At 60.1% G+C, this 22,774-nt stretch overlaps 10 protein-coding genes across 10 annotated transcripts; 4 read left to right on the top strand and 6 right to left on the bottom strand.

The window, feature by feature from the left end:
• Nucleotides 1–1,287: 1,287 nt before the first annotated feature.
• MCM2 (MCM DNA helicase complex subunit) lies at nt 1,288–4,492 on the bottom strand (the record flags this gene model as incomplete). Its single annotated transcript, XM_028641841.1, has 3 exons — nt 1,288–1,551; nt 1,622–4,086; nt 4,477–4,492. 3 exons carry the CDS (start codon nt 4,490–4,492, stop codon nt 1,288–1,290), a joined length of 2,745 nt encoding a protein of 914 aa, XP_028494226.1.
• A 195-nt stretch (nt 4,493–4,687) lies between these two features.
• Nucleotides 4,688–6,442, top strand: D7B24_007735 (uncharacterized protein; the record flags this gene model as incomplete). The annotated part of the gene is made up of 2 exons (XM_028641840.1): nt 4,688–4,873; nt 4,973–6,442. The coding sequence occupies 2 exons, from the start codon at nt 4,688–4,690 to the stop codon at nt 6,440–6,442; spliced, it is 1,656 nt and encodes a 551-aa protein (XP_028494225.1).
• A 488-nt stretch (nt 6,443–6,930) lies between these two features.
• Nucleotides 6,931–8,723, bottom strand: D7B24_007734 (uncharacterized protein; the record flags this gene model as incomplete). Its single annotated transcript, XM_028641839.1, has 3 exons — nt 6,931–7,927; nt 7,978–8,317; nt 8,366–8,723. The coding sequence occupies 3 exons, from the start codon at nt 8,721–8,723 to the stop codon at nt 6,931–6,933; spliced, it is 1,695 nt and encodes a 564-aa protein (XP_028494224.1).
• Nucleotides 8,724–10,158: 1,435 nt separating this feature from the next.
• On the bottom strand, nt 10,159–11,360 carry D7B24_007733 (uncharacterized protein; the record flags this gene model as incomplete). Its single annotated transcript, XM_028641838.1, has 2 exons — nt 10,159–10,841; nt 10,904–11,360. 2 exons carry the CDS (start codon nt 11,358–11,360, stop codon nt 10,159–10,161), a joined length of 1,140 nt encoding a protein of 379 aa, XP_028494223.1.
• A 778-nt stretch (nt 11,361–12,138) lies between these two features.
• Nucleotides 12,139–12,957, bottom strand: D7B24_007732 (uncharacterized protein; the record flags this gene model as incomplete). The annotated part of the gene is made up of 1 exon (XM_028641837.1): nt 12,139–12,957. The coding sequence occupies one exon, from the start codon at nt 12,955–12,957 to the stop codon at nt 12,139–12,141; it is 819 nt and encodes a 272-aa protein (XP_028494222.1).
• A 1,603-nt stretch (nt 12,958–14,560) lies between these two features.
• On the top strand, nt 14,561–15,835 carry RSM24 (37S ribosomal protein S24, mitochondrial; the record flags this gene model as incomplete). Its single annotated transcript, XM_028641836.1, has 3 exons — nt 14,561–15,098; nt 15,168–15,454; nt 15,515–15,835. 3 exons carry the CDS (start codon nt 14,561–14,563, stop codon nt 15,833–15,835), a joined length of 1,146 nt encoding a protein of 381 aa, XP_028494221.1.
• Nucleotides 15,836–16,986: 1,151 nt separating this feature from the next.
• Nucleotides 16,987–18,649, top strand: D7B24_007730 (uncharacterized protein; the record flags this gene model as incomplete). Its single annotated transcript, XM_028641835.1, has 2 exons — nt 16,987–18,172; nt 18,240–18,649. The coding sequence occupies 2 exons, from the start codon at nt 16,987–16,989 to the stop codon at nt 18,647–18,649; spliced, it is 1,596 nt and encodes a 531-aa protein (XP_028494220.1).
• Nucleotides 18,650–19,042: 393 nt separating this feature from the next.
• Nucleotides 19,043–19,612, bottom strand: D7B24_007729 (uncharacterized protein; the record flags this gene model as incomplete). Its single annotated transcript, XM_028641834.1, has 1 exon — nt 19,043–19,612. One exon carries the CDS (start codon nt 19,610–19,612, stop codon nt 19,043–19,045), a length of 570 nt encoding a protein of 189 aa, XP_028494219.1.
• A 630-nt stretch (nt 19,613–20,242) lies between these two features.
• On the bottom strand, nt 20,243–21,198 carry D7B24_007728 (uncharacterized protein; the record flags this gene model as incomplete). Its single annotated transcript, XM_028641833.1, has 2 exons — nt 20,243–21,097; nt 21,178–21,198. The coding sequence occupies 2 exons, from the start codon at nt 21,196–21,198 to the stop codon at nt 20,243–20,245; spliced, it is 876 nt and encodes a 291-aa protein (XP_028494218.1).
• Nucleotides 21,199–21,754: 556 nt separating this feature from the next.
• Nucleotides 21,755–22,453, top strand: D7B24_007727 (uncharacterized protein; the record flags this gene model as incomplete). Its single annotated transcript, XM_028641832.1, has 2 exons — nt 21,755–21,970; nt 22,058–22,453. The coding sequence occupies 2 exons, from the start codon at nt 21,755–21,757 to the stop codon at nt 22,451–22,453; spliced, it is 612 nt and encodes a 203-aa protein (XP_028494217.1).
• Nucleotides 22,454–22,774: the final 321 nt, after the last annotated feature.

Genomic DNA, 22,774 nt, shown 5'->3' with positions numbered 1-22,774 from the left:
CCCTCGGGGCAAGAGTCTGGCGGCATGCAGCGCAGACCTGCAGAGGAGTGGGAGCGGCCGGCACGCTACTATCGTGGACGTAGGGGAAGACGGAGAGGCACCTCGTCTTCGATATGAATTGACCAGCGGGACCCTTGCATGAGGCGATGGCACGGCAAGAGCGGAGGTCGAAGGGGGTCGCAGCAGACGGCCAACAGCCCGACAACCAACGGACTGTTTGAGGTCGTTTTTCTGGTTCTGGACCCAGGGCAGCATGTGACGGGATGTGAGCTTGAGGTTTGTGATCACCAACCCCCTTCCCCTGCTCCCGAACAAGGTGCGAACATGCTCCATTTAAAAGGAACGAACTCAAATCCCACAGGCGAGCAGCCAAACACGGGCGAGCGATGGTTTTCGGGATCATGCCAATATTCCTGTGCTCCTCTCGCTCATGGCCCCCTCCCCCTCCCCCCCGACGCAAAAATTCGACAGCCTGACTCTAGGGTAGGAAAACGAACCGAAGAGAAGAAGGGCAGGGAAAGGAAGGGAAAAGGACTATCGCATGCAGAGAGACAAGCTGACGCCTAACCGAGAGAAGGCTACCAACCACGAGAGGCGCGGGTTGGTGCTCGGCATGCACGCCAAGCAGGGCGCTCCCGTTTCGGGCCAACAGGTCGACCATTGTGGAGGTGGGTGGGTGGGTGGCCCGGTTTGGGGGCCGCGCGCACTCGAAATTGCTGGAACGGGAGAGGGACCAGAAGCAGAGGCAAAATGGGGGGAGAGACAGGCAGTGCTGCTGGTGCTGGTGCTGCTGGTGCTGCACGTTGGTGCTGTTGCTACTTTCGTCTGCCGTCTGGCTCTAAATATATCAAGAGAGAAGCTCGCTTTACCGATGGCATGGGACTGGGGACTTACTGCGGACTTGGGGACAAAGAGGTTCGACACGGAAACCGGCTCGTGGGCCGCCTGGAATCATGACCCCAGGTCAAGCAAGGCTGTGCTCTCAGCTCAACAAGTGCAAGATGAGAGACAAGGCAGTGAAGAGAAAAAAAAACAGGTGATATCATTGATGAATGTTCGCCAATACCCACCCTCCGCCGCCGCCGCCGCCGCCGCTCGCCCCCTCCCATGCCGTCCGTCCCTGTTGTGTACCCTTGACCCCCTTTCCCAGTGGTCGCCTGTTCCAACGTCGCTCGCAATATTGCGCCATGTCTCTCACATCTCTTCGTTGCACCCAAAGACATCCGTGGTCACGTCGTCATGCACCGGCCCCCCAGCGCCCTCCTAGTCCCTTCCCTGCCCTCTTCTTCATGCCGCAGCGGTGCCCGTCCGCCTCGAGGCCTGGCTCGTTCCGGTACTGCGTTGGGACTGAGTGCCGGCGCCCGGCCTCGCGAGTGTGTACTTGGCGAACGCCCTTGCTAGAGCCTTCTTGCAGCTGACCTTCTGGCTGCCGACGAAGCTCTCGACCGTCACGGCGATGGCGCGGTCAATGTCGTGCGAGGAACAGTACTCCGACAGTCGCATGCGGCAGAAGGCCTCACTGATGCGGATGATGGCCTCGAGATGACGGACCTAAGGGGACCACTGTTAGTCTCAAAACGCGACAGGACCTTGTTGGCAGGATTGCCAAAAGAAAACTCACAGTAATGGGATAAGCACCCGTGGCCAGAGACTCGCGCCTCATGTCGGCGAACAGACGGGCCACCTTGTCCTCGTCCATGTGGTAGAGTTTTGGTGACAGGCGGTCGCGCGCGTAGAGGATGTACTTCCGCAGCAGCTCCTGGGGAATCTCGTTCTCCTTCCTCCGCTTCTCGGCCTCCAGCTTGGCCTTTTGCGCCTCGGATCGCTGCGTGTCGCCGGCGGCCACGTCCATCGAGTCATGGTCCTGGTCTTGCGAGAGCAGCGTTGGGTTGGGGTGGCTCCGGCTGTGCGAGCCAACGATGAAGCGCGCCAACCGCTCATCCTCCTCGGGCTCGACCGTGTCGCGGACGACGCAGAGGATATCGAAACGGGACAGGATGGGCTCGGTGAGCTCGACGTTGGCCGAGAAGGGAATGGTCGAGTTGTAGCGGCCGCCGATGGGGTTCGCCGCGGCGATGATGCCGCAGCGCGCCTGGAGCGTCGTGACAATACCCGCCTTGGAGATGGAGATGGTCTGCTGCTCCATGGCCTCGTGAATCGACGTCCTGTCCTGGTCGTTCATCTTGTCAAACTCGTCAATGAGGCACGTGCCCCTGTCCGCCAGCACGAGCGCGCCGCCCTCGAGCGTCCACTCGCTCGTCAGCGGGTCGCGCCGCACGCTGGCCGTGAGACCGACGGCACTGGCGCCCTGGCCCGTCGCGAAGACGGCCCTGTGCGCAGTCTTCTCCACGTACTTGAGCACCTGCGACTTGGCCGTGCCCGGGTCGCCCAGGAGTAGCACGTTGATGTCGCCACGCACGTGGTGAGAGCCCTTGCCGACCTTGGCAACGCCGCCAAACAGCGACAGCGCCACGGCTGTCTTGATGTCCGTGTGGCCGTAGATACTGGGGGCGATGGAGTTGACGATCTTGTCGATGATGCCGGGGTCGCGGGCCAGCTTGCGGATGGCCGCCTCGTCCTCCTCCGTCATGCGGAAACCGGCCAGTTGATCGTGGGACTTGACGACATTGTTGGCTTCGAGAATGGTGGCAAAGACGGGGAACCCGTTTCGGTTGTTGAGCTGTGCGTCGTAGTTGTTGCGGTAAATGCCCGTCACCTCAATCTCCTCGCCGGGCTTGGCCTTGTCGATGAGATCCCACAGCAGAATGACCTCCCTCGTGCGGGGAAGACGGCCGGCGGGCACTGTGCCGGGCGACTCCTGCAGGGTCAACTTCTGGTAGTTGCGGTAGACCGTCTTCTCCGAGTTGACGGTGAAGGGGCCGCGGGACTGGCAGCTCTGGCAGTACGAGATCTTGACCTCGACGTTGGACTCCTGCTGGAAAGGACCCAGCGTGACGCCGCACTTGGTACAGTCGAACTTGACGTATTTGAGCTGGGGAAAGACGCCTGTCCGGCGCGTGACGACACCACTGACACGGACGAGGCAGTTGAGGTGCGACTGGCGCAGTTGCCTCAGGGTGTAGTGGACAGGGAGGTCGAAGATGCGCACGTGGATCTCGGCGTGAATGCGCTCGTAGTCTGGGTAGTGGAGAAGGACAACATCCATGGCGACCTCGTCGAAGAGCTTGAGCATCTCGGCCGGCGCATTGGCCAAGAAGTACGCCAGAATGGCCTTGGACGAGGACAGGTGGTCATACGAGACCTCGAGCGTCTCGGCGTTGATCTCACCCAGGGTTCGGATCCGGTTGCCGTAGACGGACGAGCCGCTCTCGTCGATGTACTCGGTCAGGAAGGACTTGAACTCTCGCCTGATGGTCCTCTGCACGGACGACTGCGACACCCAGTCGGTCAGGCTCGCTGCCTTGACGTCCTGGAGAGCCTCGAGCGAGAGCTCCTCGTCCATGATGTCTTCGTCCATCGCATCGTCGGGGTCCTCGTCATAGGCGTGTCGCCGGCGACGGGGCTGTGCTGTGAGGTCGATATCGCCATCGTCATCCTCGCCGGGCAGGAACGCGGCGGGAATGCGCTGTCGACGGGCGACCTCACCGTCGCGGCGCGCGAGCTGCGCTTCGAGCTGCCTCCTGGTGGCCGGGTCCATCTGGTCGTACTCGCCCTCGTCGTCGATATCGATCCCTTCGTATCTGTCATCCTCCTTGCTCCGGTAGTCCTGTTCGAAACCCTCGCGGAAAAGGTCGACGTCATCCTCTGCGGCCTCGTCCATGTCGTCGAGGTCGTCTTCAATCTCTACATCCTCTTCAATGTCGTCGTCGTCGTCTCCTCCGTGGGCAATGTTGAAGGCGGGCGGAGACGAAGCCATGGGGCTCGAGGCAAGTCCGACGGAGGAGCCATCGTCGCCGTTGGTGCGTGATCGTTTGCGACTGGACCGCGCGGGCATGCCGCGGTTGGCAGAACTGGGGTGGTTGCGCAAGGGAGAACTGTGGGCGGCGGTGAGCAGGAAGAGCAGGAAGAGCAGGAAGAGCAGGAAGAGCAGGAAGAGCAGGAAGAGCAGACGAAGCGAGGGCTCGTCTTCAGAAAAGAGTCAGTCAAACTCACCTCATCGTTCGCGCTTGATGTGACGATGGCTTCAGATAGGCGCAATGGGTACGATGGAAAGGTGGGATGGGTTGTCGGGGTGATGGAGGAGGGGGGGGTTGGGATGTTGAGTCTGTGCCAGGGAGATAAATGGATATGCAAAGTGAAGGCTGCTAAGAAGAATGGGGGGGGGGGAAGGGGCCGCTCCTCGCTCCTTAACTCCAAATGAGGGTCTGTCGCGTCTCAGGTGCAACGCGTCAAGGGCAAAGCGCGTTAAGTGGCTCTAGACTGGTCTCGGTTGACGCGTAAAGTGGAAACGCGTGTCACAGTACCTACCTGAGCTAAGGTACTTCTGCAAAGCTCCCGTGTCTCCCCGGTACGTACCCTCCGTCACTTCCATCACCTGGAGCCTCAGTGCTACTCGAAGCTGCGTGCCCACGTCCATTCCATTTCCATGTCGAGTGTCATTCGAATTGCTGTTTTGGGACTTTGCACCTGAGATTGTCTGATTCGGCATCCCATATCTCCTTCTCATCAATCAGCTGCCCGCCTACGAAAGAAAAAAAAAACGTGTCTCCCTACGACCATCGCTCTGATGGACCCCCCTCCCCCTCCAGCTGAAGCTGTCGTGTCGTCGACTGCGAGGGCCAACGATGGCGTTTCCAGTCACAAGCGCAGCGACAGCTTCTCATCGCAAAAGTCGACCGACTCGCAGACCGCAGCCGAATTTATCCGCGAGCAGATGCAGCTGGAGGCCGACGCCCGCGAAGCTCTGCCCTATGTACGTCACCGATGCCGCTGATGCACACATCATTCATGGGGTGATGCACACATCATTCATGGGGGGGGGGCCAACGCTGACCTGGTCCCATCTCAACAGAGCATCGAAAACTGCACCAAAGTACTCGGTCCGCTTCGCCAGAGCGTCTTCGCCTGCTTGACCTGCACGCCCGCCCCCAAGAACCCCGCCGACCCCTTCACCCCAGCAGGCGTCTGCTACTCCTGCTCCGTCCAGTGCCACGGCGAACACACGCTCGTCGAGATCTTCACCAAGCGCAACTTCACCTGCGACTGCGGCACGACGCGCCTGCCCACGACGAACCCGTGCTCCCTGCGCATCAACCCGGCGACCAACACCAAGGGCGGCGTCCACTCGGAGGAGCCCGACGTCAACAACCGCTACAACCAGAACTTCCGCAACAGGTTCTGCGGCTGCGAATGCGACTACGACCCGTTCCAGCAAAAGGGCACCATGTTCCAGTGTCTCGGACTCGGCACCACCGAGACGGGCGGCTGCGGCGAGGATTGGTACCACCCCGGCTGTCTCGTCGGCATGGGCCCCGCATGGTTCGAGGCCATGAAGGAGACCAAGGAACCCAAGGGCGGCGGCATCGCCAAACCAGGGGACCAGGCGGCCGAGGGTGGCTCACTGCCAACGATCACAGAGGATGCTGAGGAGAGGCCCAATGGCGCTGCACCTGCCGCCAACGAGGCTTCGGCCGAGGCTGAGGACGATGAGGACGAAGATCCGCCAATGCCCCCCGGATTCCCTGCCGAAGACGACTTTGAAGGCTTCCTCTGCTACAAGTGTGTGGGGGCACACCCCTGGATCGGGAAGTACGCCGGCACCAAGGGTTTCCTCCCTGCCGTCTTTGCTCATCAAGAGAAGAAGGCGGAGAGGCCGTCCGTGGAGGAGACGAACGGCACCTCGAACAAGCGCAAGGCGGAGGACGAGCTCGAGGACGAATCACAATCCAAGCGCGCCAAGAGCGAGCTGGGTCCCACACCAGACAGCACAGACAAGCCCGCCCCCGAGGCGCCCAGTCACGCCGCTCCAGCGCCAAACGCCGAGCCGGCCGCGGAATGCAAGTGGAGCGCCCTGCCCGCGCCGCCGGCCGAGGCTTTCTCCCTCTTCTTCGCCGAGACCTTCCGCGAGAACCTATGCCGCTGCTCCAGCTGCTACGTCGGCAAGCTCAACGCGCACCCGCAGCTCCTCGAGGAGGAGGAGACGTACGAGCCGCCGCTCTCCGACGGCGGCGGCTCCGACAACGGCGGCGGCTCGACCAACGGCAGCGGCAGCCTCCTCGAGCGCGGCGAGAGCGCCCTGCGCAACGTCGACCGCGTGCGCGCCATCGAGGGCGTCATGGCCTACAACCACCTCAAGGAGCAGCTGACGCCCTTCTTCAAGCAGTTTGCCGAGAGCGGCCAGGCCATCGGCGCCGAGGACATCAAGGCCTACTTTGCCAAGCTGCGGGGTGATGAACAGGGCATCAAGGAGGCCGGCGAGGCGGCCGGGGGCCGCGGCAAGGACGGCGACGATGGGTCCCGGCGGGAGCAGAGCGGCTACTGAGTTGCGATTGCTGCGCCACGGGACGTTGGCGTCTGGACAGGCTACGCCGACGGGATTGGGGGCCCAGGAAGGGGCATGTAGTATCAAGTGTGTATTTGGGTGGTATCGGGTCTCGTGACTGAGAAAGACCCCGGGTGGCGTTCTGGGATGCCTGTCGCGAGGCGTGTGGCAACAGACTGTTGTGGTATAGCGATGAAAAGAATGAAAATGGTGTTGATGTATGGTAGCATGTTGTAGCCCTTGGGAACAATTCTGATTGTGAGGTAAGAATATTCCTTCCATGACTAGGCACTGAGTACATGTCGTGAGCTCGTGGAAGGGATATAAGAGGTTCTTGTTGTGTTCTTTGCCAAAGCGCATGAGACAGATGTGTTTCAGCAAAGTGGTTTACAATTATTCCAGAAGAACATGATCACATACATCTTCATCAGTCTTTCCAACAGTACTGCTTTCATGTTTGGAACCAAGCTACGCTGTCTATGTAGTTATCATGTTGAAGACTTTGGTGCGTCTTCGCGGGGCGCACCCTCCAGATCCACCAGGTAGGAGCCCCTCCATCGCAAACCCGTCGTCAGATCCATGTCAGCAGGGGCGATCATCACGACTGGTGTCCTTTTGCGGTGAAGCTTCTCCCACGAGCAGTACGAGGCCAACACGACCATCGGGATGGCGATGCCTAGATTGTCACGGACAGTGTCTTGTGCGTTGTGGATTCCGTACAGGGGGTAAATGGAGGTGAAGATGCTCGCGAGGAGACCTGTACTGCAAATCGCAATGCCGATCCATGAGCCCCATACGCCGAAAGGACTGGTCCACAAGAGCTCGTCGAGACTGTGGCCTTGTGTGTGCCACGCCCGGCGAAAGCGAATATGGCTGGCGCAGATAGAGAGCCAGGTATAGTAGTTGCAGGCTCCAGAAAGACTCAACAGCCAGTCGAATATAACAGCGCCTCCCGGTGCCACGTTGACAAAGGCGGTCAGGCCGATGGTAAAGGCCAGAGCAAAAGCATAGATAGGGACTCCCCACTTGATGGTAGCTGCAAAGCGAGGTCCCATGCCCTGCTCGCAGAGAGCCTGCAGCGCGCGGCTAGAGGCATAGATGCTGGCGTTGGCCATGGAAAGCAGTGCCAATACCACGAAGACGTTGAATAGATCCGGCAGCACTGTGATGCCCGCTCGCTGCGCAGCCAGAGTAAAAGGGCTGACCTGGGCGCCATGTCCAATCTTTGCGAGACCCGGATCCTGGGAGTCAACGACGAAGCCGAGGAACAGGAGAGTGAGAACATAGAAGATGGCAATCCTGAAAAAGGTAATCTTGGTAGCGAGCGGAAGAGCTCGGCGAGGGTTGTTGCACTCAGCGGCCGTCATGCCGAGAAGCTCAGTCCCTCCGTACGCCATGCCTGCGATACGAAATAGGGTCATGAACCCAGGGAATCCGTTTGCGATGACGTCGCGTGTCGTCCAAAATGTCACGCCCGTGCCGTGTCTGTTATATGTTAGTGAAATCCTCCTTCACGGCGAAATTGCTTTGTTTACCTCGCATCGGATGGGACAGCCCCAGCCATGATTGCAATCGCCATTCCTATGAAGATCGTCAAGGCGCTGACCTTTGCAATCCCGAGGCCATGTTCGACCTCGCCGTAAAATCGAGATCCTCCAAACGAGAGGGCGATCAGCCCAGCCAGAATTGGCGCGATGATGACAGCGGGCGATACAGTTTCGTTCCAAAATCTGATTTGGGAGACAATGCAACTGAGCTCGAAGGGAAATATAATGAGCCAGGCGAAGACAAAGTTCCATCCCATGGTGAAGCCCCAAGGCTCGGAGATGAAGCGCCTGGCGTATTCGTAAAACGAGCCTGCCACAGGGTACGTAGCTGGCGCTGTCAGTTCATGGCGGCAGTAAGGAAAGCCGGAGAACATACCCGCGAGCTCTCCCAAGCTTCCCATGGTGACAGTCACACCAACACCGACAATAGCGAAGCTCAGGACCAAGCTGAGCGGACCGCCAGCGTGCAACGCGCCACCTGATCCGACAAAGAGCCCGGCGCCGATAGAGCCTCCCAAGGCGATAAATACCATGTGTCGAATGCTGATATTCCTCCTTAATTTGTCACCCTCGCTTTGCGGAGCGGGTGGCCCTACTAGGGTGACGGTACCGTCGTTGGTCGTTTGAGACGTCTGATTGCCCATTGAAGGCATTGATGCCGAGCTGTCTGCGCGAGGCTTCTCTGTGACCTGCACATGGCTCGGCCCAGGATCTGCGCTCTGAGATTCGTCCATGGTGCAGTTTTGGTACGTGTGATCTGAGTTGTGCTGACTTCTAGGGTATTGATGTTGTGGATAGTGTAGAGACGGAAACTCTGGGCGTAAAAAAAGGCCGACGGAGTAGAAGGGCGAGACGAGACTCCAAGCTACGGCCGTTAGTACATGCTCGGATGGCCGCAATGGAATGATATATGTAGCTCGAGGAGCGGGTGGCAGTTATGCACGGCCGAGCGAGCAGCCTCAGGGTGTTCTTCTTGTCCATAGCCACCGTCCACTGATAAGCATCGTGACGCGCCGAAGAGGCATGATTCTCGTGTTGTGGGGAAGTACCCAAGGTAACTGAACTAGAGAGTAGGTGGTGAGATAAGGCCGGATCCGAAAATCATTTCCGGAAGGACTGACTTTGGGGCGTCCTTTCCTTTGCTACCTTCCTTGTTACCTTCCTCGCTCCTCCTCTACGACTCGGGAATGAGGCATCGCCAGTAGGCATTCTCAACGAAAACCCTCATCGCCAGGCATCATTCCGAGGCACCAACTGCTCACAGAGGCCAGTGCGTGTCTCGTCTCGTCCAGGCTTCTGCTCTGTGGTAAACTGCTCGTCACAGTATTCGCACACTTGAGCAACTGAAACTGTATCCTCTCTTCGCTTGCAATGAATAGTATTGTTACGCCATCTAGTTCACAGCAGCAGCAATGGGATGACCATCGGTTAGCATCCAGGCAAGGGGAGATCTGACGATGACAACGAGTGACAGGGTGAAGGTTTGTTCCCTACAAGGTTCGGAGTGGCTTTAAATAATCTTTGTCGGTGGCGAAACTATGTTGCCACTGAGCCTCGACCTGACTTGCCTGTGGTGGCTTCATCCGAACCGACCATGATAGACGTAGGGGGGTCTGATCCGGATTGAAAGAGGCTCTGCTTACGCCGGAGGCCGGGAGACACCATCCAGCATCAGCTGGTCCTTGGATCCCCCCCAAAAGACAGGAACATAGCCTTGACCTCTTCCATACAGCATGGTAGTTGTGATAATTCTGCGATGACCATAACAAGGCACAGACTTGCCTACGTTAAATACCTGGTGCTTAACAACCCTCACACAAAGCCTGTCGGTCACGTATTTCGCATGTTGGACAAGGCATCTAGGCCCTGATGCGTAAAGACAAGCTCGACGGCCAGAGGGGTGATGGCTCGCCCTGGGCGTTTCTAGCTTTGCTGTAAAAAGTCCGGCCACAAGTCTCCCAGAGAGCAAGGAAGAGGAGACACCGGCATAATGGGCACATGGCTGGCACAGAATTTCTGGGCTCGAGTTCTTGGGATGCTTCGAGGCCCCCAAGTGGTATAGTATTGAGTTTTGTACATGCCTAGAACAGACGTCGTACGCCTGATGAGTGATAGTCCAAAACGCCGCGCTCCATGCAGTGATAAAAGTGATGAATGTCCTTGGCGGCGCTACTGCCCCGAAGACCCCGTGCTCGATGCAATGCTCGAAGGCCGCGAAGGGTTCGTCGGGATGCCCGCCGAGATGCCCGAATCGCGCTGCATGGCCACGCCGCCTACGCCGGCGTTGTCTCCCTGCAGGTGATGCATCTGCATCTGCTGGCCCTCGTCGTCGGTCTCCATCTGGCTTCCCGCGAGCTGATCCTGCTCGTTTTTGCGCTCCACGTCCTGCAAACGCTCCTTCTCGGCGGGGTCGACAATGTCATCATCGTCGCTCCAGTACGGGTCATCGTCGGGCAAGTCGGGCATGGCCATGCGCTTCCAGAAGCGCAGCTCCTGACGCGCCGCCGTGTCGCCGACGCGGCGGTCCCACCGCTCGGCGTCCTCGTCGTAGGTTCGCCGAAACTCGCGCAGCAGGCCGTTGGCCTTGCCGGCGCGGTCCTGCATCTCCCAGATTTGCTCACGCAGCTTGCTGTTCTCGGCGCGCGCCTCGGCGAGCTGCGACCGGTAGGAGCGGTGCCATGACGACACGTCGGCGACGTGCTTGGCTTTGTACTCGTGGAACTGCTTGAGCATGGACGCCAGGGCGGTTGCGTACTGCGTCAGGAGCTGGGCGTTGGCGTCGCGGCTGTACTTTGCCTTGTCGAGCGATTCCGAGAGGAGGGAGATGAGCGTGTCGATGTTTTGTTCCTGGGCTGGGAGATGGTCAGCAAGCTGCTTCTTCTGGTCGAGGGCCACAGGCGCAGGCAAAGCGCACCGTTGATGTCCTCGGCGGCGACGTTGATGAGCTCCTCGTTGCTCAGCCCCTGGATGCGGGCCCGGCTGCGCACGCGACCAAGGCCGGACACGATCTCTTCTGTGGCGCGGCGGTTCTCGGCAAGCTGCCTGCTCAGCTCTTCGACGAGGCCATAGATGTAGTTGAGTTCGGCCTGCTGGCCGGCCGGGGTGGCCACGCCGATGCCGTTGGGCGCATTGCCTCCCCCGTTGACGCCGTTCATGAGGAGAAGCGCTTGTTGGTGTTGTTGCTGCTGCTGCTGTTGCTGTTGCTGCTGTTGCTGCTGCTGCTGTTGCTGCTGCTGCTGCTGGTAGAGCTGCGCTTGAGCGAGAGCTTGTTGCTGGGCGGACACGGCGCCTGTTTGGGGTCCCTGGCGGTTAGGGAGAGGAAGAGGCTGGTTAGGCTGGGCGTCGTGGAAGGAGGGGGGAGCGGGAAACATGGTTTATAGGGCGTTCCCTGGATTTGGGTCGATGTATCGGGAATGGTTGGCGTTGTTGGCGGTGGAGCTGGACAGGGCCTTTTGGCATGGGCTACAACCTGTAGGCGGGGTTGTGGTTACAGGTGCGTGTGGTCGGAGTGGGATGTCATTTGCGGGCGCCAGCTTTCAGTCCAGGTCCGTGAATGTGGTCAATTGTCGCGATGGCGCTTATCGCTGCTGTTCAAAGAAACTGCGATATTGGATAAGGCGAGAGAGGAGGGAACAAGATCGGTTTGCTCTATATCACCTCGCCTCGATTGATGGATACCCTTGCCATGGCATAAGATAGCTCAATCTCGGGTACCTGTAGTTGCCCACCGGCCTACCTACCTAGGAAGTAGAATGGGTAAGGTACCTTAGGTACCTAGGTAGGTAAGGTTCACGGGCCTCACCTTAATCAGACAAGCGTCACAAAGCAAGAACATTGCTTGAAAAGGCATTTCCTGTATTGCAGCTTTCAGCCGATTTCTCTCGTCTGATCCTCTTGTCTGGTCTTTGATTCTATCCTACACACGGCCTTCGATTCGATTGTCCCTCCTCTACGGCTGTTCCACCCAGATGTATCCTGTGCCAAGTGGTGAGTGAGCCTAGCCCGCGATGCAGACATGCACCGCACAGGCGGCTGTGTTATTGCCAGCCATGGTGTATCAGAACTTCCTGCCGAGTGGTCAGAGAGAGTGGTTTTGTCGGACGTTTCTTGACATACCTGTCGTCACAAGCGACTGTGGAATGCCGCCTACTACTGGACCCTATCCAGGTCCATGGAGTCAAGGACGACCTTCTGGTTGTACAAATGTTTGTTGAGGATGGAAGCCTTGGGAGTCGAATCACCGTCGCTGTCGTCTCCGGACGAACCACCGTCATGGACATCCTCCTCCAGGGCTTTTCTGTGATGGGCTTCGCGGATTTCACGCTCCCGAGCAGCATCGCGACCAGCCATGGTATTGGTGCGCTGCATGGCATCGTGGGAACGCTTACCCCGAAGCTTGGGACCGGCAGAGCTGACGTTGGGCTCGTTGTGGTCGGCGGCGCTAGCAAGATCGGGGCTGCTGAAGCTGCGGTCGTACTCGCTGCGCTTGTGCATGGGACGAGGGCCGAGGGGTCGGCCGAGGGGGCGGAACTGAGGGTTCGGGTACGGGTTCTCAGCCCGGAGCTCTTGGTAGAGTCTCTCATAGTTGGGAGGAACATCGTTGCCTGCGAGAGGCCCCTCGATCAGGGAGGCCCTGGTACTTTCCACGGGGGGGATCGCACGACGGAGGCTGCGCTGGATGGGGCTGCCGTTCTGGTCGACAAAAGGGCTCATGTAGCCGCGAGGGGTCTTGAAGGCACGGGGTAAGACAACCGGATCGACGCCATCCTCCCAGTGGATTGATGACTTTCCAGTCGGCGTGCGGGGCCTTTCCACAGCATGGGCTTCTCGGACCGGAACGGGGAGGGGTCGGCTGGCAGTGATGGGGTTGTCGGTTACGATGACCTGCTCCAAGGAGTCGTGAGCTCCCATGACACGCTTGCTCACGAACATGGGGCGAGATCCATCATTGGGGGCTTTAGGCTCCATGATTTTTTTGCCTGCTGTCGTGGCCGTGTGGTTGGTACTTAGGTCGAGAAAAGGACGAGGCTGATCAGCCAAGTAAGAGATGGGAGTTGAAACGGTGAACGTTGAAGCCAACGGCGGATTCCGGGTGCCTTCTCGGAGTAGAAGATCAGTAGCTCAAGAAGAGTCAAGGCCGACAATAGTGCCTGCTGAATAACAACAACGGCCACGGCGGCGACGACATCGACAACAACAACAGCGATGACGGGGACTAACGGGGACCCAGGCCATCAGGTGACTAAACGACCAGGTGGCGGCCGGACGACGACAACCGGATGTAGCGGCCAGATGCAAGTGAACGGGCGGTCCCATGGCATCGACATTGAAAGGTAATGGACCTGAGTAGCTTTGACCACAATGATCACAGCGGAACGCTTGGGTCACAACGGCGAGGTAGAGTTATCGATAGCCATGATTGGATCTGTTAACATATGTCGTGTATGCTCAACTCAAAAGCACAGATAGGGATTTCTAGACAGCGTAGTATATGAAAGAATGGAGAGCAGTGACAGTTAACTGTATCAATGAGCTACCCACAAGGAGAGCTCAGTACAAAGAGATTCGTGGCAAATATATTTGAGTGTAGACCCGGCTGAACGACTAGACATCTATTGCGCATGTAGTCGATGGGGAACTGTTCCAGGCGACCTTGCGTGATCGTAAGATGTTCGGCGCAGTTTCCAAAGCAGTTTCCGGCCAGCGCCACGTTGATGTTACATTCTCAGGGCAGATGCTCTGGGTAGGGAATAATCAAACACCCAGTCAAATGTCATGCATGACCAGGCAACCAACGCATGGCAAGTGTCCCTCCGTCGAGCCACTGGTGTCAGCGCATGCAAGAAGCGGGACGTGTCATCGGGGCCGAGTGAACGCTCTAGACTCCGATGCTGAGGTCGGACTATGACAGTCCGAAGGCCAACCATGGTATTGGATGAGTCGATAAGTTCACGAGAAGGGAACTTGGCAAGGGGACTAGAACAGGTTGCAAGAAATATCAAGCTCATGGTGCATGTGTACTAGGCAATCACTGCGGCAGCAGGAGAGAGCTATCCAGCGACTCGCAATGAGAGGGCCCTGGGGATGTAGGTAGGAGTGGTTTGGAATTCTCAAGACAGAACGAAGCAAGGATGCTGTCAAGGGGTTGATCGCTATGCTCTCCTAACCCAACATGAACCAGGCTCGCGCGAAGTTGGCCAGGAATCGTCTTCGATCTGTGCCTCCTCAGCATACTTCGCGGACATCAAGCGAGCAATTTCAGGACCTGACACCACGCGAGGGGAAGGATCGCCTGGGCAAGTCAATCCAAAAGCTCCATTAGGTTGAGGATAGAACTTGATCCAATTTGTGCTGCGTTTGAACCTCCGCTGTAGAGATTGACGAACTGTCGTTGAAGCTCCCGAGGGACGGGGCCAGGCCTGTGGCTGACACACTGTGAAATGGTTGACTAGCGCATGTGGCGGTGCAGGCATCCTGAACACGCCAAAAAATTTGGAGCCTCGCGAACACCGCAAGGAGGAAGCCACCTGCAACCGACCCAACACCACATTCGATCAACACAACCGCCACAATGGCCGCAGCAGGATACGCCGTACGGCTATGTCTCCGAACATGCCGCCAGGCGCCCGCCGCGCGACTGCTACCCACGGCTGGCCTTTCAATGGCGCCACGCCGCGGCCTCACAACGACGGCGACGACGTGGGCGCCCGGCGGCGGGCGCAACCGGGGCTCGGCCAACCCGTACGAGCACCTCGAGGATGCCTTCAAGGACCTCTCGCCAGAGCAGCTCAAGGCGCTGGAGGCGGCGATCAGGGAGGACGAGGGCCCCGACTCGCCGGCGTCACTGAACGACTTTCTGTCGGCGGAGGAGCCCGAGCTTCGCAAGGAGCAGGCCTTTGACGCGCAGTACAGGGAGCTGATCAGGCAGAAGCCGGCGCAGCGCTCGTCGCTCTTCTACGACGAGCTCGACCCGGAGACGGTGACGGAGGATACGGGCGCCGAGTTTGACGAAGACGACATCACGTCCCTGGCGCACGGCAAGCTGGACGAGATCAGGGAACACCGACACTACGCCCGCGTGGCCGCCTGGGAGATGCCCCTGCTATCGAGTAAGAAGGGACCGCGATGCGAAGGGGGGACATACGCGTGGCGTGCTAACATGGGGGGGAAAACAATAGAACTCGCCAAGCCGTTTGAGCCGCCGACGAAGGAGCAGGTGCTGCGATACCGATACACGACATACATGGGCGAGAACCACCCGGCAGAGAAGAAGGTGGTCGTCCAGTTCTCGCCGGCCGACCTGGGCTTGACGCCGGTGCAGGCGAACAAGCTCAAGAAGCTGGCGGGGACGCGGTACGACCCGGGCAAGGACACGATCAAGATGAGCTGCGAGAGCTTCGACCACGCCGCGCAGAACAAGCGATACCTCGCGGACCAGGTGGACACGCTCGTGGCTGCGGCCAAGGTAAGGCATTCGCTGGCGAGAGGCAAGCGGCACGAACAGAGGATTAACGTCAGACTACAGGACCCCAAGGACACATTCGAGGACATTCCTCTGGATACGCGACACTACAAGCCGGTGGTCAAGCCCAAGTTCCCCAAGGCGTGGCGGTTGACGCCGGACCGCAAGAAGGAGCTGGCGGCGTTGCGGGCGCAGGCCAAGCAGCTGGACGCCGGCAAGGAGGCCGAGGGACAACTAGTGGACGGGCAGAAGATGATCGACGCGATGCTGGGCGGGCCTTCCATCGTTGCACAGCAGACGCTGAGCAAAGAGGCCATGGCCGAGATGTTGGTGGTCGCGCAGAGGCAAGCGGGGCCCAAGCCCACGAAGCAGGGCAGAAACTAGGGATAGACGGGACGGGAGAGAGCGCTGGAGGATTGTACCATACACCACCACAGTGTCTATCTGTCGTGGGTGGGTGGGTGAGCGGGTGGAGGGAGCTCAGTCATCTGGCCTTGGGGCGCAGGGACTCTTTTGTACAACAGTCGTGTATATCTACGATCAATGTCATGGCATTCGTTCACGTCGCATGGTGCCCGCCAAGGGCTGTCGGGGGTCGGGGGTCAGGGGAGCTATGACAAAAACGATAGGCGGCTAAGCTGGTGTCTCGATCATGGTCGGCCAGAACCATGTCGGCGCAAAAGGAGGTAGATGCCAACGGAGACGGAGTCGACAGAGCGACGCCGGGGTCCTTGTCACGGGGTGTCCAGCCTCGATTGGGCACGCGCCGCATGGTCTAGCACCTGCTCCTGCTGCTGCTGCTGATGCGGGGCCGAGGTATCGACCTGGACTGCAGGCGCTGTCGAGTGGGTGGGGTACCCAAGTACAGCCCGCTGGCTCCCTACCTGCCAGTTGCCTAGGTACCTACCTACCTACCTACCACCTAGGTACCTCACCTTACCTTAGGTAGGGAGGTAGGTAGATGATCCGGCTATCTGAGGTACTGACCTCGTGGAGAACGCAACACCAGCGCGCGTCGTTGTCTGCCTGCTGGCAGCCCGAGAGGTTCGCGCCCGGGAGATCCGCGCCGTTGCATTCAACAGACTCATTCACATGCGCTTCATCGGTTTAGCTTTCTGCCTTGATACAGCGACAGTGCTGCTCATTTGCCAGACCATCCATGCCGTATCACCCCCCCCTCTCCCTTCATCGGGCAACGAGCTCGCTCCCCCCTGCTCGCTTCCCCGCAGCCACCTTGGCGACCTTTTCTCCTTCGTGTCTTGGTACCTAGGTTAAGGTAGGGGAGCAGGCAGGGGAGCAGGTAGGGGAGCAGCCTGACAGCACCCTCATCGGCTTTAAGCACGAGCTACCTGCGCCAGCTGTCTCATCGTGCCGTCCGTCGCCTCCACCCCTTCGATCTCACCCCTTCGATCTCACCATCACCCCCCATTTTGCTTTCTTCAAGCGACACACATTGCGTACATCACCCCTCGGTGCATTCTACCCGTCCACCCATCTCTGCCTGACACAAGGACATCGTCTCGCATTTGCCCATCATGGCAGCCGCTGTCGATCAGAAGATTCCCGCTTTCGAGAACACCTCGTTGGACGACATCACGCGCGTGACGGACACCCTTCGCGCCACCTTCCGCTCCTACAAGACCAAGGACGTGCAATGGCGGCTCGTCCAGCTGCGCAAGTTCTACTGGGCCTTTGAGGACCACATCCCGGCCCTCATCAATGCTCTGAGGCAGGACCTGCGCAAGTCCAAGCACGAAGCCCTCCTGTCCGAGATCAACTGGATCAAGGACGACTGCCTCTATCTCATCAAGAACCTGGAGCGCTTCACCAAGGATGAGCCCGTCGGCGACGTGCCCATGACGTTCATCATGATGAAGCCTCGCGTGCGCAAGGAGCCTCTCGGCATGGTCCTCGTCATTGGTGCCTACAACTTCCCGGCCCAGCTGTCCCTCGTTCCCCTGCTGGGCGCCGTCGCTGCTGGCTGCACCGCCGTCCTCAAGCCCTCCGAGGGAGCCCCGGCCACGGCCATGGTCCTCAAGAAGATTGTCGAGGCCTCCCTCGACCCTTCTGCCTACGCCGTCGTCAACGGCGCCGTGGACGAGACCACGGCTCTGCTCGAGGTCAAGTGGGACAAGATCATGTATACCGGTGGCGCCGCCGTCGGCAAGATCATCTCCAAGAAGGCCGCCGAGACCCTGACCCCCGTGTGTCTCGAGCTCGGAGGTCTCAACCCCGCCTTTGTCACCCGCAACGCCGACATCAAGCTCGCCGCCCGTCGCCTCGGCTGGGGCAAGACGCTCAACGCCGGCCAGGTCTGCCTCTCCCAGAACTACATCCTCGCCGACCGTGCCGTTGTGCCGGACCTCATCGCCGCCTTCAAGTCGACCTTCAAGTCCTTCTTCCCCAGCGGTGCCAAGAACAGCCCTGACCTGTCCCGCATCGTCAACGCCCGTCACTTTGCCCGCATGAAGAAGATGCTCGACAGCACCGAGGGCGAGATTGTCGTTGGTGGCGGCATGGACGAGGCGCAGCTGTTCATTGAGCCCACCATCGTGCTCGCCAACTCGCCTCACGATTCGGTCGTCCGCGAGGAGTCGTTCGGCCCCATCTTCGCCATCCTGCCCTACGACAGCCTCGACGCCGCGATTGAGTTGGTCAACGACCTGTGCCACACGCCGCTCGCCCTCTTTGCCTTTGGCAACGAGGCGGAGACCAAGAAGAGTACGTCGTCCTCGCGCGGTGCCCCTTGCAGCCAGTGTGTGCGCGACCCAGACTAACCCAGCGGCAGTTCTTGACAGGACGACGTCCGGCGGCGCCACCATCAACGACGTCTTCTCCCATGCCTCCATTCTGACGGTCCCCTTTGGAGGCGTCGGCCAGTCGGGACACGGCAGCTACCGCGGCCGCGCGTCCTTTGATCTCTTCACGCACCGTCGCAGCGTCGCCCAGGTGCCCTCGTGGCTCGACAAGTTCCTCCGCGTCCGCTACATGCCCTACTCGCCCAAGGAACTCGCGCGGCTGCAGTCGATGAGCGCCGGCAAGCCCGACTTTGACCGCAGCGGCCACCAGATCCGCGGACTCGGCTACTGGTTCAGTTTCCTCACAGGGTTCGGCGCCAAGACGGTGAAAGGTGCGTTGCTACGGTGGATCATGGCGCTGGTGGCGGCCGTGTTGGCTAAGAAGCGGGGGTTGATCTAGGTGTCTTTGGGCTCTGAGCGCGTCTCGTCTGAGCAGGGCTGTCGGCATCGGGCTGGACAGGCGGAGTCGCCTCGAGCGAGTGATACGCGTCCGCACTCTCGGTTTGGATGAACGGACGGGACGGCATGGGGGACTGCCGGCCGTAGCCTGGACTGGATCTCGGGGTAGGAAGATGGTGGAAAGCAAAATGTATACGTTACGTGTAGTACTCTCGGCTTTTTTTCTTTGTTGTATTGATTGTATTGGTCCTCGCTGTCGAACAGACGGGGAGACCTCGGACTGTACGAAACTATTCCCTGAGCCATGCAGCATACTCTCCCGGTGCCCCATCATCCCCTCGATCGATGCTGTCCACCCACATATCGCCTTGTCCCCCCAATGAATGGACTTTGCTCAGTGTTCGGCAGCCTTGACTTTTTCTTTTTCCTCCCCTGCATGCTCATGCCCCCGTGCCTCGCCCTGGTTCCCATGTCGGCGTGTCAGCTCCGCTCGCGCACCCGCCGGCTCTGGTTCCTCGAGGATGCTCGGAATGGCCGACCCGGCCACATTCATCTCGAGCCCCTCCGCGCTCTCGGCCGCCGGCCCAGCCGGCTCCTCACCGCCGGCGTCGAAATAGCCGGGCCTGACATCGCTCGTCTTCCTGCCGCGTCTCCGCAGCGACGCCAAGGCGGCGTCCAAGGCGCTCGTGCGGCGCGCGGCGTCGGAGCGGGCGAGCTTCCTGCCGCTGCTGCGCGTCTGCTTGGGGTCCGGCGGGTCCGGCGGGTAGAGGGTCGTCGTCTGCAGGGGGTGCGGCGGGCCGTCGTCGGCGGGCGGTGGCGGGGTGCCGTCTCCGTCTGCGTTGGAGGCGGGGTTGGGTTTGGGCTTGGTGACGCGTGCGAGGAGGCTGGCGAGACGGGCCTGGAGGCGGACGCCGCGGGTGCGGGGGGGTTCTGGCAGGGGTTTTTCGGGGGGTGGATGGGGCATTGTAATGTTTGGTAGTGATGGCGTGTGTAGTATTTTTTTTTGTTCGTTTCTTTTTTGCTATTCCTTTTCGAATGCGGGAAGAATGGGTTGGCTGTCGTTGGGATGAAGTGGTATGGCTGTGTTGAGGAGGATCAAGAAGGCTTCGAACGAGGCGATGTGGGCAGTACCTCGTTGCGAGAACTGCCTCGGCGGGTGTCACCTGGCAGACGGCAGGACTCGGGCAGCACGAGAGCGACGGAAGGCGCATCACAGGCAGGATATGAAGCGTCACTGCCGTGGTTCGGGGGGTTCAGGGGGTTCAGGGAGATCCTTCTCGTGGGGGTTCCTTGATCGGAGGGGCGCGTGGACGATGAAGCTCTTCACCAGCGGTGATCCGACGGGCGATGGCTGGAAAAGACAGGGCAAATCACAACAAGGTCCGCTCTCGTGAAACAAATAGAATAAACTGGCTGGCTATGCGAAGTCGTGACTTCCATCAGCGAGCCTCTATTGTGATCAGGTGGTACAGTTCATGGCCTCCTACATCCTCCACTCTTAGGCCGTTCGATACCCTCAACTCTTGGGCTGTTCTACACTCTCGCTCTCAGGCTGTTCCACTGCGCGCGGGCCTCGGGTCCTTTTCCGCTCTGCTCAGAGACCCCGCAGGTGCGAATAGTCCTTGGCGTCCGTTGGCAGATAGCGGTCGGCGAGAACGTCGGCCACGCTCTTCGTCAGAGGCGCCTTCGTCTCGTACCTCTCCCGCAGCGCCCTCTCGACAGGCGTCGACGTGCCCGTCTCGACGAGGTTCACGGCATCCGTCTTGATGGCCTTGGCGGCCTCCTCGGCCTTGTCGTCGGCCATGCCCACAACCTCCTTCACCTTGTCGACCAGTCGGCCGGCCTCCCTCTTGCCAGCCTCGAAGACATGCTCAGCCTTGCCCTTGGACTCGACAGCCTTGCGGTCCGCGACAGCCTTGAGCTCGGCAGCCCGCCTCTCGGCAGCGACGCGTGCCTGCTCAGCAGCAACCCTGGCCTCCTCGGCCCTCGCCTCACCGGCGGCGGCCGTCTTCTCGCGCGCACGCTCCCAGGCCCCCTTGGCCTCGCGCGCAATCTCCTGGCCCTCTCGCGCGAGCTCGCGGCCGCCGGCGGCAGCCCGACGCTTGGCCTCGTCCATCTGGGGTTCTGGGTCGCCAAAGACCGAGCGCCAGGCGCGCGAGGCGGCGTCCTCGAGGCCCACGCGGACGTCGTCCCAGTCGGTGCGCTGCAGGTAGTGGACGGCGCCCTCGACCTCTGCGTTCCAGCGGTCCTTGGCCGTGTCGACGAGGTTGGCACGCTTGGCGGCCTCGATCTCGTGGCGGGTCGGCGGCGGCGCGGGGACGACGGGCTCGAGGAACGAGTCGAGGACGCGGGCCTGGGAACGCAGGAGCTGCGACTGGTGCTCGCGCGTGCGCTGGTGCGTCTGTACGGCGAGGTAGGCGAGGCCCAGGGTCAGCGTGACGCCGCCCGTCTGTTTTTGTGTTCCTCCGTGGTTAGCGCCGCCAATGATAGAAGATGGACGTTGCGTGGGAGATCCGGGGTTCAACGTACGAGGCCAGTGGTGACGCCCATGGTCGGTATTCGCTGTGTTGGTTGTGGTGGTGTGTGTGGACAAAGCGTTGGGTTCCGAGGCGAGAGGACCTGGGTGGTGGGTCGTTGAAGGTCAATTGGCGATGGATTTTTTCCCCTTCTGCGGTGCTCAAGCTGACATGTCGAGCGGCGCTGCGCTTGACGATAATCAGGACGCTTTTCCTGTCGTGGTGTCGAAAGAGGTGGGTGAGGGAATGACGTGGGATGGGAATGGGAATCGCATGTGGTTTCCTGGCAGAGACACACTCGATCCGTTGCGAGGTACTTGGCCAGGAGCCCCCCAGAGCGACTTAATCCGAGTGGATCGACCGGGGACGACCCGGTGCGCCAAGACCAAAAAATTCACGGCTCCCGAACCACCACGACCTCAGCACACCAAACCACCCACTGACGAACCGGCCGACTCTCGTCGATTGCTCGTCATTTCCATCCATCGCCATCGTCCCGTCGACGCCCAGCCGACGACATCCTTCTTTGCACTGCTTGCACATCGTCCCCCGACACCGACACCAACACCAACACCACCGAGCTCTCCACCATGGCTGGCGGTGCCGTCAAGTACAGGCATCTCAGCCGTCACTCGGCCGCCCGACAGGCCCTCCTCCGCGGCCTCGTCACGTCCCTCGTCAAGCACGAACACATCCAGACCACCTGGCCCAAGGCCAAGGAAGCACAGCGCCTCGCCGAGAAGCTCATCACCCTCGCCAAGCGCGACAACGAGGCCACGCGCCGCAAGGCCCAGGGCATCCTCTACGTACGTCTCCTTTTTTTTTTTCCTTCCCCTGAGAACACGCACACCGTGGCGGGAAAGCCAGCCCTGACCGCTCCTCACACGACGCAGACCCCCCACGAGATCCTGCCCAAGCTCTTCGGCGAGCTCAAGACACGCTACGCCGAGCGCCCCGGCGGCTACACCCGCGTCCTGCGCACCGAGCCCCGCAACGCCTACGACCAGGCCCCCTCGGCCATCCTCGAGCTCGTCGACGGGCCCCGCGACCTGCGCTTCACCATGACCGCCAAGGCCGTCGCCCGCGGCCAGCACGAGGGCTGGGCCATGAACGACGTGACCCAGAAGAACGTCGACAAGGTGACGCGGTATCGCGAGGGCGGCAAGAAGGCCCTCGACAAGCTCGTGAGCCAGTTCAAGTGGGTCATGGGCCAGCAGCAGAGGGAGACGGAGAAGAAGATCAGGACAGACGGCGAGAAGGCGACGACGACACTGGACGCGAAGCAATAGGCTGGCAATAGGCTGGGACTGGGCCAGGGACGGGGCCAAGCAACAGACCACATGGTGGTTGAGCACGGGAGCGTGGGACGGTGTCGAGACGCTGGGAAGACATAAGGGCGGGATTGATCCATGTTCAACTGGGTCGAAACTGGGCCGCCCGATCAAATGCGGCGCTGTACGATTATACACACAATTTGGGGGTGTTTTTTTTAAGCGGACTGTGCAAGGACGGGCATGGTCTGTAGGGTATTATATCTATCCATTCTGTACAATTCCACAATGTACCACGACAGAGAAGGCAGAGAAGACAGAACAAAGATTTCGTCCACC

This window comes from Verticillium nonalfalfae (assembly GCF_003724135.2).
Source record: "Verticillium nonalfalfae strain VnAa140/NRRL 66861 chromosome Unknown scaffold_64, whole genome shotgun sequence".
Lineage (NCBI taxonomy): Eukaryota > Fungi > Ascomycota > Sordariomycetes > Glomerellales > Plectosphaerellaceae > Verticillium > Verticillium nonalfalfae.
Note: the sequence above shows the minus strand (reverse complement) of the source record. Positions and strands in the feature narration are given on the sequence as shown.